The sequence below is a fragment of the Ochlerotatus camptorhynchus genome, unplaced genomic scaffold (assembly GCF_037179485.1).
Source record: "Ochlerotatus camptorhynchus isolate MF236.1 unplaced genomic scaffold, CSIRO-AGI_Acam_v1.1 ptg000394l, whole genome shotgun sequence".
In the NCBI taxonomy this organism is placed as follows: Eukaryota; Metazoa; Arthropoda; class Insecta; order Diptera; family Culicidae; genus Ochlerotatus; species Ochlerotatus camptorhynchus.
Genome location: NW_027040881.1, coordinates 339394 through 353248, shown reverse-complemented (window position 1 = coordinate 353248; position 13855 = coordinate 339394). Strand labels below are relative to the sequence as shown.

The 13855-nt window shown below is 37.4% G+C and overlaps 1 protein-coding gene across 1 annotated transcript; it reads right to left on the bottom strand.

Annotated features, from left to right (window-relative positions):
* Positions 1-4: 4 nt before the first annotated feature.
* On the bottom strand, positions 5-11951 carry LOC135710623 (uncharacterized). Its single transcript, XM_065233241.1, has 7 exons — positions 11675-11951; positions 11128-11523; positions 6709-6791; positions 900-1384; positions 549-839; positions 306-379; positions 5-242 (listed from the first exon to the last, which is right to left on the bottom strand). Exons 1-7 carry the CDS (start codon positions 11949-11951, stop codon positions 190-192), a joined length of 1659 nt encoding a protein of 552 aa, XP_065089313.1. The 3' UTR covers positions 5-189.
* Between the last annotated feature and the right edge of the window lie 1904 nt (positions 11952-13855).

Here is a 13855-nt window from a genome sequence, read left to right as displayed (position 1 = left end):
GGAAAACTTAGAAATTCATTTACTCGGCCTCCTTTCGTTCTTTGCTAAATTATAGTAATCCTTAACATATGTTCGGCTCGTCTGCATTCAGGTTATGTTCAAATACATGATGAGCTGTTTGCACTGCTGAGGTGTATTTGTTCTGTAAATACCTACCTAAATAGATAGTGGAAGTTGTGCATAATACCATCAGTCTCGATTTTCACGCATTCGTTTCAGTTTTCGTTTAACCGCCAATACACCTATAAAAAAAAAAGGTATTAGAATTGCCAACCTTGGGAAAGATATCAAACCAATAAACTCACATTTGATGGTTTGGAGAACTTTGGTTGAAGAATTCTCACCATCTCTGTGCCTTGTTCCGCTTATTTTGCTTTTACTGAAAATAATTTATTTTATTCAAATAGGTTGTTTTAAGGTGCAAGAGTACGAACGCATTTCGAAAGACCGTCAGATCGAACAGATCAATTTTTGATTTCAATGTGTAATGTATGTAATAATGTATGATAATAAAATGCGCCGTACCACAATTGTTGAGACTAACTTACTCATAGAATAATTTCAACTCCAGATACGCCTGTTTAACTGAGCGGTAGTTACGGTAGTTTGGAGAATCTTTGAACAGAATGCAACGTACCGATGACTCGCCACCGATGCAATCATTCGACTGCAGGTGGTAGATTTTATGATACAGGAACTTCAGGATCGGGGAATTCCAGATACAGGAACAGTACCACAGCCAGAAAAAGAGATTTAAATACAGATACAGCTCCTTACTGTTGGCGTATAATGTGGGAATGAGAAACTCAAATGGTAGAATATTAAGGAACAGGTAGGACCTACGAGAAAAGAGCCGGTAAGTACCAAATTCGGTTTGTAAACTGTTAACGTTAACCTACCAAGAACTAAAAATAAATATCACATAGAGTTTTAAAGTACTATCACCTTTCTCGCTCGTGTGTAGCGAAAACAGTAGTAAGATTTCTTGGATCGTGTTGAATATTCCCAGATAAAGATTCAACAGTACACTGTAGTTTTCCAATCTTAGTACAAAACAGCAGATTAGTAGAGATGCGTAGAAAAACTTTGAGATCGCTTCCGAATAATCGCCATGTTTAAGTCTAGCTAGGGCACCGTTGATGTCGAATGCAACCAGTAACATGGTCACGAATTCAAATTTTATCACGTCACACGCTGTCAGGAAGATGGTATTATTGTATTGGGGGAAATATTTACTGCTCTGATTGGCAATCTGCGGGTGTATTAACAGTTTGTGATACAGACTGAGGTATATTGCAGCAGCGAAGAAAAAGCATATATTCCACGCATGATGAATAGTTTGGGAATGTTTTAATGGCCGCACACGACCCCGACGGAGGAGAAGCTGAAAAAATGGAAAACATATTTTAGACCTCATTTTATTTCAACATTATGGCACCGTCGAATCGACATGAAACTTAAACTTAACTTTTGCATGAAAATCCGATGTGTCAAACCCATTTGTATCTAGATTAAATAATGTGTCCAGAATAGATTAGACACGAACCAACTCACTCATTTTGCAAGCGTGTTCTTGGCTTAGATAAACGTTGTCCGCGTTTCAGTACATCTACTACGTAGCCAAAGGGGGGCAGGGGAGGGGGCAACTGACCCCCCTAAACTCTGCAACACAAAGGCTTTCGGTGAAATGGCATTCGGCCAAATTTTCCATAGTAATTTTTTTCGCCCCTCCCTAGCTCGAAACCTGGCTACGCCCTTGGTAGATGTCAGTAGTGTGCTTTGAGTAGAAATGTTATGGCGATTTATATTGTCATTTACTTCGGTTTGTCAGTGATTATAGGTAAACATCGTACGAATCAATCAAACCTTATGAAAACTGTTCCATTACATTAAGACATCACTATTTTACCGAAAAAATAAACAAAAATGTTGATTACACAACAAAAAAAATTCAAGTGACCTACTGTAGGCAGGGTTGCTTCCACTCATTTGCTATAACAACATTATTTTCTGAATTTTAAAATCATTAGATGTTATAATGATATTTTGTACTTGTTGGATGCAAGAAGATGTTGAAAGGCAAGTATCTGATACATAAAACCTGCCAATTTCACTTCCAGAGTGTTACTATCAGCGATTTATGATTCGTGAGCGTTCACTCAGAGTGAGCGCTCGCGAGTCGAAAAATCGCTGATTGTGATTATCTGAAAGCAAATTTGACAGGTTTTATGTGTCAAACACTTGCCTTTCAACCTCTTCTTGTATCTAACAAGTACAAAATATCATTATAACATCTAATGATTTCAAAATTCAGAAAATTATTTTTTTATAGCAGGTGAGTGGAAGCAAGCCTGACTGTAGGTTGTTAGTCTAGTCGAGTTCCACATGAAATCACATTTGAAATTGTTCTAACAACCCCAAAATGTGAAGTTATTGATATACAACCAGTTTTTTGTAAGTTTTTTTTTTTTGCTTTATTTAAGAGATTTTTAACCGTTTTTTGTAAGTGACCGCATACCACCGACAAACCAGAGCAAAAAAATAACATTTCTGACCAAAGCACACTACTGACATCTGACTCCGTGTTCGCGGGAATATTTAGCTAAGCCATGAACCTGCCAGCACAAATAATTTTTATCTAGATCAAAAAATCCTATCGGTTTGTCGGTGCGCATACTATCACGAGTAACTTGAACAGCAAAAATTCAGAGCTTTCGAAATATATAAACATTAATTGTGATTTGGCTGAAATTTGTTGAGATATGTCAAATCAAATATGATTTTTATACATTTTTATCGTATTTTTCTAACTTTTGACGCCAATAGGGTTAGTAAAACATGACCCTCCTCCCTTGCCATAATGCCATTTGTTCCAATTTGCCAACCCTAAGGCTTTTTTTCTAAAATTTGAGGCAAATCGGTCAACATTTACCCATTTGAAGCTTATTTTTCCGAGTTGAAGTTTAAAATTCATAAAGAAACTTTTTTTTATGATTTATTTTTTTATTATTATTTTTTTACATCGAAAATAGAATTGAAAGTTTTATCGCTAGGTAGCGTTGCAAACCCAATACCATAATTGGAAATTATATGCTCAACAACTTTGTCCAAGACCGGAAGCCGATCCGAGTTGAAAAGTTATTAGCATTTTATTGAAGCAACTGACTGATTAAAAAAATAGAAAATGAAAACGAAAGAATAAATATAAAAATCAGTTAGACATCGCTTCAATATAATCGAAGACAACATATCAAGAAGACTGGCAACTTTACCTGACTTCGAGTGACAGACACAGTAGCGTTGTGCTTGAGTGAAGGTGGAAGCAACGCATAGAAAAATGAGCAAATGAACAAACCTTTCTTCTGAGGATGGAACCTTTGGTATCCAATTTATTCGGAACATTTACCTTTAAACGGCAAATGACGCGATTGTGCCTGTCTCATGCCGGTCTTTTGAGAAAATGGAAGAGTTGCCAGTCTTCTTGATATGTTGTTTTCGATATAATGCTAATAACTTTTCAGGATCATCTCGGAACTGCTTCCGGCCTTCATAATTTCAAAACAGATTTTTTTTTTTATATATATCTTTAGCTATAATGAGTATGTTCAGGCCTGATTGCAAGGAGAAATTGCGATATTTATGCAGATTAGCTAAAATAAACTGTGCTGCGACTTTCAATTTCTTAATTAAGTGCCTATTAACGGCAGATGATTGGCCTTCATCTTTTATTTACTTTTCACTACACCGTAACTTCTCATACGTGAATATCTTCATTCATTTTGAAGATATATCTAAATTTTGAAACATTTGAAATTATGTGAACAGGTGTTTCTGCTCTTTAGAATAATACTGAAGACTTTCAGAAACATCAAGATAAGTTCATTGAAATCATATTGAAAATCTATGCAAATTAATTAAGTTCTATAAAACTTATTCGAAGTTTTCTGTGCGTCTACAAATTTCTTTATTTCAATTCCATGAACTCAAATAAAGCTCCCTGAACTTCTTATCAATCAATTTAATTTATCCCTGAGTCACTATGAAGTTCTCTAAATTTATGGAAAGTTCTGCTAATTTCTCGAAAGTTGCTTCTACTTCTACGAAATTTTCTGAACTTATACGATTTGTTTATAGCTTACACAAACTACAACTACATTTCAACCAAGATTGCTGAACTTGTCTATATTTCCTATGTTTTATTCACTGTTCCTGGAAATTTGACCAAGATCTCAGAACATCATGCAAAATTTCTGCAATATTCACGGTAGAATGGTATATACCTGCAATAATTTAACATTCGTTCCAAAGGACATGCATCCTCCTAATTGCGCGCAAATTCGACCAATTGAAAAATGTTGGGCAATGACCAAGGCATTTCTCAGGAAACATGTATCCGAAGCAAAAACCATTCAACAGTTTGAAGAACAGTTTGCAAGAAGGTGTGCCAGTTAGCATAAAGTCGATAGATAGCTAATATTGAGAATCCTGATCTGTTGTGCTAATCTAATCTTAACAGTATATGTTATAAAAATAAAATTTCCAACACTTGTGCATTATTTTCATTGAAAATTGGTTCCGTCCATACTTTCTTGAGCAGTCTTTACTCTATGACATCACAGCTTGCAATATCAACCGCAGTTGTGTCCTTGTTGATTTTTGTCTACGAAAATCAAGCGTGATCTTGGGCTTTGGTGAGATTTGATTTTTTTTAATATTTTTTCAACACTGGTTCAGACCGTGGTTCAGACCGACATCATGTAATATAGGCTATCTTGATATCAACCATCATACTTATTTTTTTCCCGGTGCAAATTTTCCGTATGAGTGCTCATTGCAGAACAGCCTACACTAATAACAATTCATTTTTTTGCAATGTGATAAACAAATGATATATAGGTATGTATCGGACACATACACCTTTGTTCAATATAATAGCAGCGCATGCCGATTTCCATACAAAATGGTCAACTGGTTGTAACTTTGTTCTCTTAAGATCAATTGAGCTGAAACGTTCGCCACAGAACTACAAATATGTTCAATTTTACGATTACAAAATACCAAATTTTTGGAAGCATCTGCTTGAAAGTGAGACACTAGGTAAAATTATTCAAAATAATAGCAGTATTTCTAATTTAACAATCCCTACCCAATTAACAAATGTACATAATAGTTAAAAATGCACAATTTGCAGTACATAAAAATACAAATAAAAAACTGCTATTATTTTGAAAAAAATTACCTAGTGTCGCACTTTCCAACAGGTGCTTGCAAAAAATTGGTATTTTGTAATCATAAAATTGAATATATTTGTAGTTCTGTGGCGAAAGTTTCAGCTCAATTGATCATAAGTTAACAAAGTTACGTCATGTCAAAGTTGACCATTTTGTATGGAAATCGGCATGCGCTGTTAGGGAACATGCATAAATGACGTAGCATTTGAGGGGGGAGCTGGGGGTTTCAGAATTTGTGACCGGCCATGTATTGGATATAGCCAAATACGCTACGAGGGGGGGAGGAGGGGTCTAAAATTGATCAAAAATATGCTACGTCATTTATGGATGCTCCCTTATTATATTGAACACAACTGTAGAACTTATGTAACCACACATACTATTAATTTGACTCATAAATTTCATTTGTACTTCTGAGTGGATTCTGTTTATGTGTGGACACATGAAAATCATGTGGAATTTTATATATATCAGCTATATGATCACGTACAAACAGACAAAACACATTGAATATTTCTCACTGTAAAACATCGTCGTGTTCGATGAGCAACTTACGAGTGTCATGTCTGTTTGTCTGTGGTCTGATTGAACTATTCACTCATAAAATAAATCACATAACCAGTGGAAAATATCCGTGTGAATTTCACATAACTTTCTTGTGATCCCATAATTGGAAATTGCACCACTAAAACACATGCACGCGTTATGTGTCAAATGAAATCTATATGATTTCTCATATAGAATTTCTAATGCTATGTGATATTCAGGTAAAAATCATTGTTTTTGTTTTTGGAAAAATACTATGTACGTTCCTATTAGAAACTAAGTGAAAACTTTTTTCAGTGTTCTTTTCCACAGATTTTTTTTTCTCCGTTTTACGGATTAATTCCAAGAAGAAGTTCCACCGCAGCTGTTAAATGAACAAGGCTTCAAAGAATCGCCAGCAAATATACTTCAAATTTGTCAATGCACACTATGTTTTGTTCAGTATTCAGCTCATTTTCATACTGGCGGTAGAACTTTGACAGATGCGGTTGGTCTATTCGGTAGTCAGCGGATGAAATTGTATCTTAAGATCCGTGCTGAATAAAGACTATTGTAGGATCTTTGTAATCTGCACAAATCGAAGTAGCTTTGATTTATTGTAATAAAATAAATGACGTGAATCAAATAAATCATTACCATTTACAACACCGAAAACTGGTGACCAGTTTACTACTCTACAATTATTCGATGCAAAATAGCTCATCTAACACACGTAGGAGATTAAGTTATTTTTTATACGCACCTTTAAACTTTTTTCAAAGTAGGAAAAAAGCAGCCCCAACAAACAGCAAATCCAGAATATGCTATTTACGGTCCTTCGAAACAACATGATTCTATTTAATCGCGTAATCAGTTTTTGAACTACATGTAAGGATACATTCATTACATACCGTGATTGGATGAACAAATAAAAAAACATAAATAAAAATACCTGGATATTGCCAATGGCTGCGTTTTGCAGACAAGTAAAATCCGAGGGAAGTATAATCAAAGTTCGCTTCTTCTCATGTCGGTCTCCATTTTTTCAACAGTTACACCTTTCTATTCACTACTCGTCATCATTGTGTAATAGTTATATAGCCAGGAAAAAATAATGTTCTTGTTCCTGAAATTGGAACGAAGACCAATTATTTTTCTACCTTGGCAATCAAAGTGCAAAACTTTGTTTCAGACCAAATGAAGCCATCAAAACAATGTAGATTTTTCCCTGTATGGTGGTTTTTAGTTTTGTTTTGATCACTGCTGTCAAATTCACTGCGGCTTTGAGAAAGTGACACGAGTAACACTCGCCTTAATGTTAAACCCCTTATCCGGATGGATGTGTTAATGTCAAGCTGATGTGGACATTGATTAACCGGTCATTGGGACATTGATAGATAATCGACGATGACGTATAATAATTAAGTCTATTTATAAAATTAACATCATTTCAAATAGATGTAGAAGCCGACAGCAACTAAAAGAACTACTTAATAGGTCTTTTCACGTACTTGCGTTTCTGTTAGATTCTATACAGAAAAAAAACAAAAGTATGTTCTGCACCATATTGTTTTCATACAGTAATTTACAGCAAAAGCAAAAAGCAAGCACGGGAACAGACGTAATCGTAAGAAGCAAAGACATTTTTGGAAACAATTTTAATGTATTCCGGCACGACCGAAATCTGCATCTTTGTAAGAAAAAGTCTGAATGTGGAGTTCTCATAGCCATCAATGCAGACTTTATTTCCAAAGAAATACAAACTAATAAGCACAAAGAATTTGAACATGTTTTGGCTTGGCCAAAGCACTTATTGCTGGTGAAATACACATTTTTACTTCTATGTATTTCTCACCTGAACATGCGAACAATCATTCTATTGAATTATTTAGAAGTAAAACTGCATTATTATGGCGATTTCAACCAACGCAATGCAGACTTTATCACAGACATTAAAAACAAATCATTTTTACTTCCAATCGTAGATGAAGACGAAACATTACAATTTCTCTTTGACAAAATCTCATATTTAGGTTTGATGTAGATCTAGATTAATCGCGTAAAAAATCAGCAAAATGCATATTTAGACCTTTTGTTTACAAATTGTTCTGAATACTTCTGTGTGTATCCATCATTAACACCTTTATGGAAAATGAAGTGTTTCTTTCAGCAATTTTATATTCAATCTTCATTCATAATACTTCTTCCCCCAGCGACTGGGAGTACGAGGAAGTGCCGGAATATCATAAAGCAAATTACGAAGAAGCCAAACGTAGATTATGCACAATAAATTGGCAGAATATAATAAGTATTGAAGGAAATTTCGACACTGAAGTTAGCAGAAACCGTACCAATAAAAAGAAGAAGGCGAACTCAAACAACAAACCAGTGTGGTTCCATTCACAACTAAAACATTTGAAGAACAAAAAGCAGAAAGCACACCAATTGTACAAAAAGGAAAGCACACACTTACAACAGCATGAGCATGAACATGAGCATGATTGACCGCCCATGGTTGCTACTCTGTTATTGCCAGACCAGCTGCACGCAGAAAAAAATATTTTAAACGCAATAATATTTGTCGTAAAATTAATAAGAATTTCATTTTGTTTTGGCTGCAAAAAGAAATCATTATTTCATTATATACAATCCAGCATCTTTTTTTCTAAAAACCCATGGATTGTTAAATCAAAAAGAAAATCTTTTCGAATTTACAAGAGCTTTCATGGTTTTGACGTAAGCTGTCAAATTTGGCAGCTGGGTCAAAAAAAAATGTTTGTTTTTAAAAGATATTTCTTGTTGATTCAATCATATTTATTTTATTAGGCCTGAAAGTATACGCAGTAGAAATAAAAATATTTTTATTGATTCAATATTTTTTTGTTTTCTTTCAGTAACAAACAGAATTCCAATTGAATTTAAAACACCTTTCTGAGGCATAAAATCTTTCCGGTTCATGAGTTGATGGGTCGATAGGTAGGTTACAACATTTTATCGAAACAACATTACATTTCACATAGGATTTAATATGGCACCTACAACTTGGCCACTTTATGAGAACAATTTTAATAATTTTGGAAATTGAATAGGCTTTTTATATGATCAGTTTATATTTCAATTATATTGTTAAGATCGGTTGATATTTTTTAATCTTTTTCTATCTTGATTGATGATTTTTCTTGTGGATTAAGCAAGAGGCTAGGGAAAATGGCTTTAAAAAGGTTTTTATTGTTGCCAAATAGCTTTTATTGTAGCTTAAATAAGGGTTTCAAATGGTTCTCAATACGTTCGTCATACAACCTTTTGGCAGTAATTCAATCTCGAAGAGCTAGGAAAATATACCCTTCAGAACCTTCTCCAGGATGGGCCAACTAGACAGATTCTAATCTAAATGAGGTTTTGGTCGCTTCATCAATGGCAAAGTAGCCTTGACCAGGGTTTTATGAATGTTGTTTTATAGTAGCTTTGTGTTACTTTATAAAACTTAAAATGTTACTTGCTGGTTCTTCATGTCCGCTATCTGTCACTGTTTGCAAAAATATCTAATAGCAATTACCTTTGTTGTAATACTTCCTGCATTGCCATGGTCATCTAAGAGGAGGGTCGCATCAAGTGCTTTCCCCAGGAACCGTTCACGGCTACCAGCTACCGCCCGTCCAGTCTTGGGCGTATCCAGCGAGGCATCCTTCAGCTTACTCACAATCTCTGACACTCAATGCAAATCGCAGGCACACTTACGCTAGTTACTAAAAAAACACACCCGTGCAAAGAAACGGATCCAATAAACGTCACTCTCGCGAAAGCACACCCGTCGTCGTCGAACGGCAAAAAAAGGAATCGGTGGGCAATTTTGTGATACGGAATTCTACAATCAACCAGGAATGCATTAATTTCACCACACCCAACTGCGAAACACGTTAAAATTACGGCCAAATTATTTTTATTTTGTGAGTAAATGACATTTCCAACATACTTAAAAAAAGAACTTTATACATAGCGACGCAGAAGAATTCCAGAATGAAATCAACTTAATTTATACTTGGTGGTAAAAGTCTATTCCAACTCAACATAAACAATGTAACGCAATAGTATTAAGCAGAAAGATAGAAACATCTCTTTTTTTAAATATTTTTAGACAACCAAGTAAAGTAGAAAAATGTTAAACTGCAAGGGACCTAGGTGTAATCCTAGACTCCAAACTCACTATTGTAGAACACTATAATACCATCCTAACGAAAGCAAAAAGTATTTTAGGCTTCAGCTATAACTTTCAAGACCCATACACTATTAAATTGTTATACATTACATACGAAAGACCTATTCTGGATTACTGTATGGAAGCCGTACATTCCCATACACGCGGAACGTAAAAATATCTTTTTGTTACCTGAGATCTCAGCAAAATCTTATTTGTTAGCTGAGTCTCGACATTTGTTTGGCTGAATGTCAGCAAGATCAATTGCAGAGATACTCGGCTGTTGGAATCTCGGCGAAAAAAAATATGTGTGTAGAATCCATCCAAAAACCATTCCTTTCATATGCCCTTCGACAATTTAATTGGACCGCATTTTTTCATCCACGCTGAATCCACAAACACTCAAAGAACGCCGCGAAATTGCAATGCTTTTCTTCATCAATGACATTATTTCACATCGCATAGAATGATCAGAATTACTCTCACAATTAAACTTTTACACACCCTGTCGGCATCTTAATTATTCTGCCTTTAGTTCGTGCTTGCGAGAATAAATAGGGTAGGGAATTACTTCAGCCTAAGCGCCCTTTTTCACTCCACCACCCCCAGAGCTTGTCCGATCCAGCCTCACGAGCCGGAATCCGGAATAAATACGTTCATCTCCGGTTTCAGATGAGTATCGTTCAGGTGGGAATAATTTTGCTCTTGAGCAAGCAAGCGTTCCAGTTTGCGATTTTGAAGAGCTCACGGTTCATAACTGAGCATAAAGGTAGCCACAGCTTGGAGCTGTTCGGATTTGTTATTGATGGTGTTGGCAATGTAATGCATCTTGAGGAAGATGATCATTAGTTCCGCTGCGGTGAACCAAGAACCATCGTTGATTTCGGGCTGCGGTAAAAACGGTCCCTCCTGACGCCAGTTTAGCCCAGGGGCTGTGGGGAGATTCTGTGGCTGTGGAGCAGCAGTTGTCTGTTGACCTGAGTTTGCAGGGGCTCCGGCAGTTAGAGCTTGAGCAGCAGTAGCAGCGGTACGAGCAGCAGCCAATCGTTGATTGAGTGGCAGCGGTGGCAAATCGGTCGTTGTGGAACCGGTGGGAAGTTATGATCATTCATTTCCGGCACCTTCTTTTGGCCGGGCTGGTTTCTCGTCGATGCTTTCTTCCGGATCTCGATGTACTCGGTGCGCTTCGGGCCTTGCTTATAGCTTTGTGAGCAGCACCACAGTTGGCGCAAATGGGATCGGCCTCATTGAGTCTGTCGCAGGTGTCGGTTTTGTGTTGTTTGCCACACTTGATGCAGCGTCTGACCATAGAACAATTCTTCGTTCCATGCCCAAACAGCAGGCAGTTCGAGCATTGGGTGACTCCACGACTGACCGGCTTGTACCGATCCCACTTCACCACTATGTTGAACAGGACGCAGATGCTCTGGAGGTCCATCAAAGTTGTTGAGTTCTTCTCAAGGTGAACCAGGTATAGCTGGTCGCGGTACTTGACGGCCTTTTTGTGGCGGGCCATCTTGTGAATTTGGACCGGCTTCAGTCCATTAGCCACCAGCTCTTCCAAGAGGACGCCTGTGTCCATATCGTAGGTGTAGTAGATAGAGTTAGTGTTGAATAAATAATGAGTAGAATCGAGTGAGCGTGAAGCGTGATAGTCCGTATGTAAACGGAATCTCATTGGTTAGAGAATTTTGATAGGTTAGCAGGTATAAATATGAAGTACCTAAGCTCGTTGAAGTCATTCTTGTAACGAATTTTGGAGGTGACGGATAACCAGTAGCAGCAGAAACAGCAGCAACAGAAACAGTAGCAGCAGAAACAGCAGCAGCAGAAACAGCAGCAGCAGCAATAGAAGCAGCCGCACCCGTGGGAGCTGCATCGCTAATTCGTGTAGCCGTTGCCGAGGCTGGAAACCTCGTTCCGGTCACGACAGTATAGTCCTCGCAGGAACATCTTGATCGGCTTAACAGCCTCGATGTCGTGAGAGAAGCACTCCACATGTGCTTGGTCCAGTATGGTCTGTACCGCCTTGTAATATTTCAACGCCGGAACCATCAGTTTGTATCCTTCCGTGCTCAGCTGGATGGTGCACCGGATACCCTACGTGATGTAGAAATTTATTTTTCCCGCAGTCCGGGAGGGAAGCCCTTCTCGTAGGAGGGCGGCAATCTATTTTTCTTCGGCGGTCCTGTTTTTTTTTGTTCGTCACCGGTTCTGCACCGTCCTACAGAACGGAGAACCGATAGTTGTCCTAGATCGTTTCCCAGGATTGCCAGCCGCGATTTTTTTAGTCATGGCTGGTCAGCGAGAACGCGAAAAAAACGGAGAAACGCAATCGAACGAACGAAGAGAGCGAGAGAAAAACCGTCGACTGTACTGCTCAACAGTCTGGCAGCGAATCTCCAATACGAACCTGTGATAAGTGGCGTCACTATATAGTGCCAGTTGTTCATCGTAAAGTGGAGAGGTCTAATATCAAGGCTACACTTTTGCCTAGGGCCAACAGCCGGGTAATTTGCTCGGTAGAGAAAAAATTTTACGTCCCCAAGGTAACTCAAATAAACACAAATTACGTCCCCAAGGTAACTGAAATAAACACGTTCACCGGTTGATAATACCATAGAGGTAACTCTAAGACTAGAAGGTCCCGAAATAACGTGCTCAACTTTTTGGCTCAGCTCTGGTACTCTCTTCGGTCCCAAGCTAATCGATTCACCCCTCGAAACATAAGAAAAACCAATAACCCCTCATTTTATCTGTCAAACTTTCATAGCGAATCAAAACAAACATTACGTAGTACTAGAATTTCGACTAGAATGGGGTACGTTAATCGTTTGCTTGGGACCAATAGGCTAGTCAAGTAGTGAGCCACTTTTAAATCGTTAGTTTCGTATTGATTGTTGATAATACTGCTTCTTGATTCCAAATTCGTCCTACGAGTTTCAATTCTGTTGAAACCAGAGCGTAAAATTATTAACTGCTTAAGCACTGCACTATTCAATCCATTGATTGCTCTGTCCAGACCGTTTGTACCAAACGGTACAGGACGAGGCAATGATAGAGCCAACAAAACCATTCAGTCACTCACGAACAGGCGACTCACACCGCTTGCCTTCGCTCACACAGCATGTAATTGAGGCATTAAGGCGCTAAGGCTCTGAACCATTTGGTGGATTATTTTAACTTTTGGTTAAAATTTGACAGATGGAAAGTTATCGATTGACCCTGCTATCCGAGCTTGGTTACTTCTGACAGACAAGAAGTTAAATTTTGACAACTTTGGCTGAGTTCTTCTCGAAAACCGGTCGATCGACAGCACAGGGATTTTCGAACATAGAAAATAACTTTCGAAATGTCACTTTTAACCACGAGTTAAATTTAACTCGGCAAATGGTTCACAGCCTAAGTCATTCAAAACAAGCATTGGTTACCATCACGGAAGAATAAACGTACTGACTGAGTGCTCGGCTGTCAGTGACTCGTTTACCCCTCAATCATTCAGACTCTCACAAGGCAGTGAATGATGAGGCAGATGGCAGTTCATATTCATATGAAAATGACTCATTGAACCTGACTGTTTTCAAATATATCATATTAACAATATGATCCATTCATGCCTTTTCCAAATATTGCAATGGCGACCCGCAAAATATTGCTTCACGCACCATCTAGCGTTAAAAAGGTCAGCAACAATCATTTAATTACAATCGAGGGGTGCGAATATAGCACTTATTACACAAGTAAGAGTCAAATTATTTTCATTAATTACATTGTGTTTATTACTTTAAAATTTGTCTGACATGTCACTGTTGTCATCAAATAAAATAATATGCTGAAATACATTCATTTGAAATATTAATCAAATTTTCATTTGGTTTACTCTCTCGTGACGATAAACAAATAC

Excerpts from the sequence above, each read along its gene's own strand:
- LOC135710623 (XM_065233241.1), bottom strand. The coding sequence starts at position 11,951 with ATGTGGAGTGCTTCTCTCACGACATCGAGGCTGTTAAGCCGATCAAGA. Across the intron at positions 6,792-11,127 it reads CAAGGCCCGAAGCGCACCGA|ACCGACATGAGAAGAAGCGA; the intron begins GTACATCGAGAT and ends GAAAAAATGGAG. Across the intron at positions 840-899 it reads ATATTTATTTTTAGTTCTTG|GTCCTACCTGTTCCTTAATA; the intron begins GTAGGTTAACGT and ends CTTTTCTCGTAG.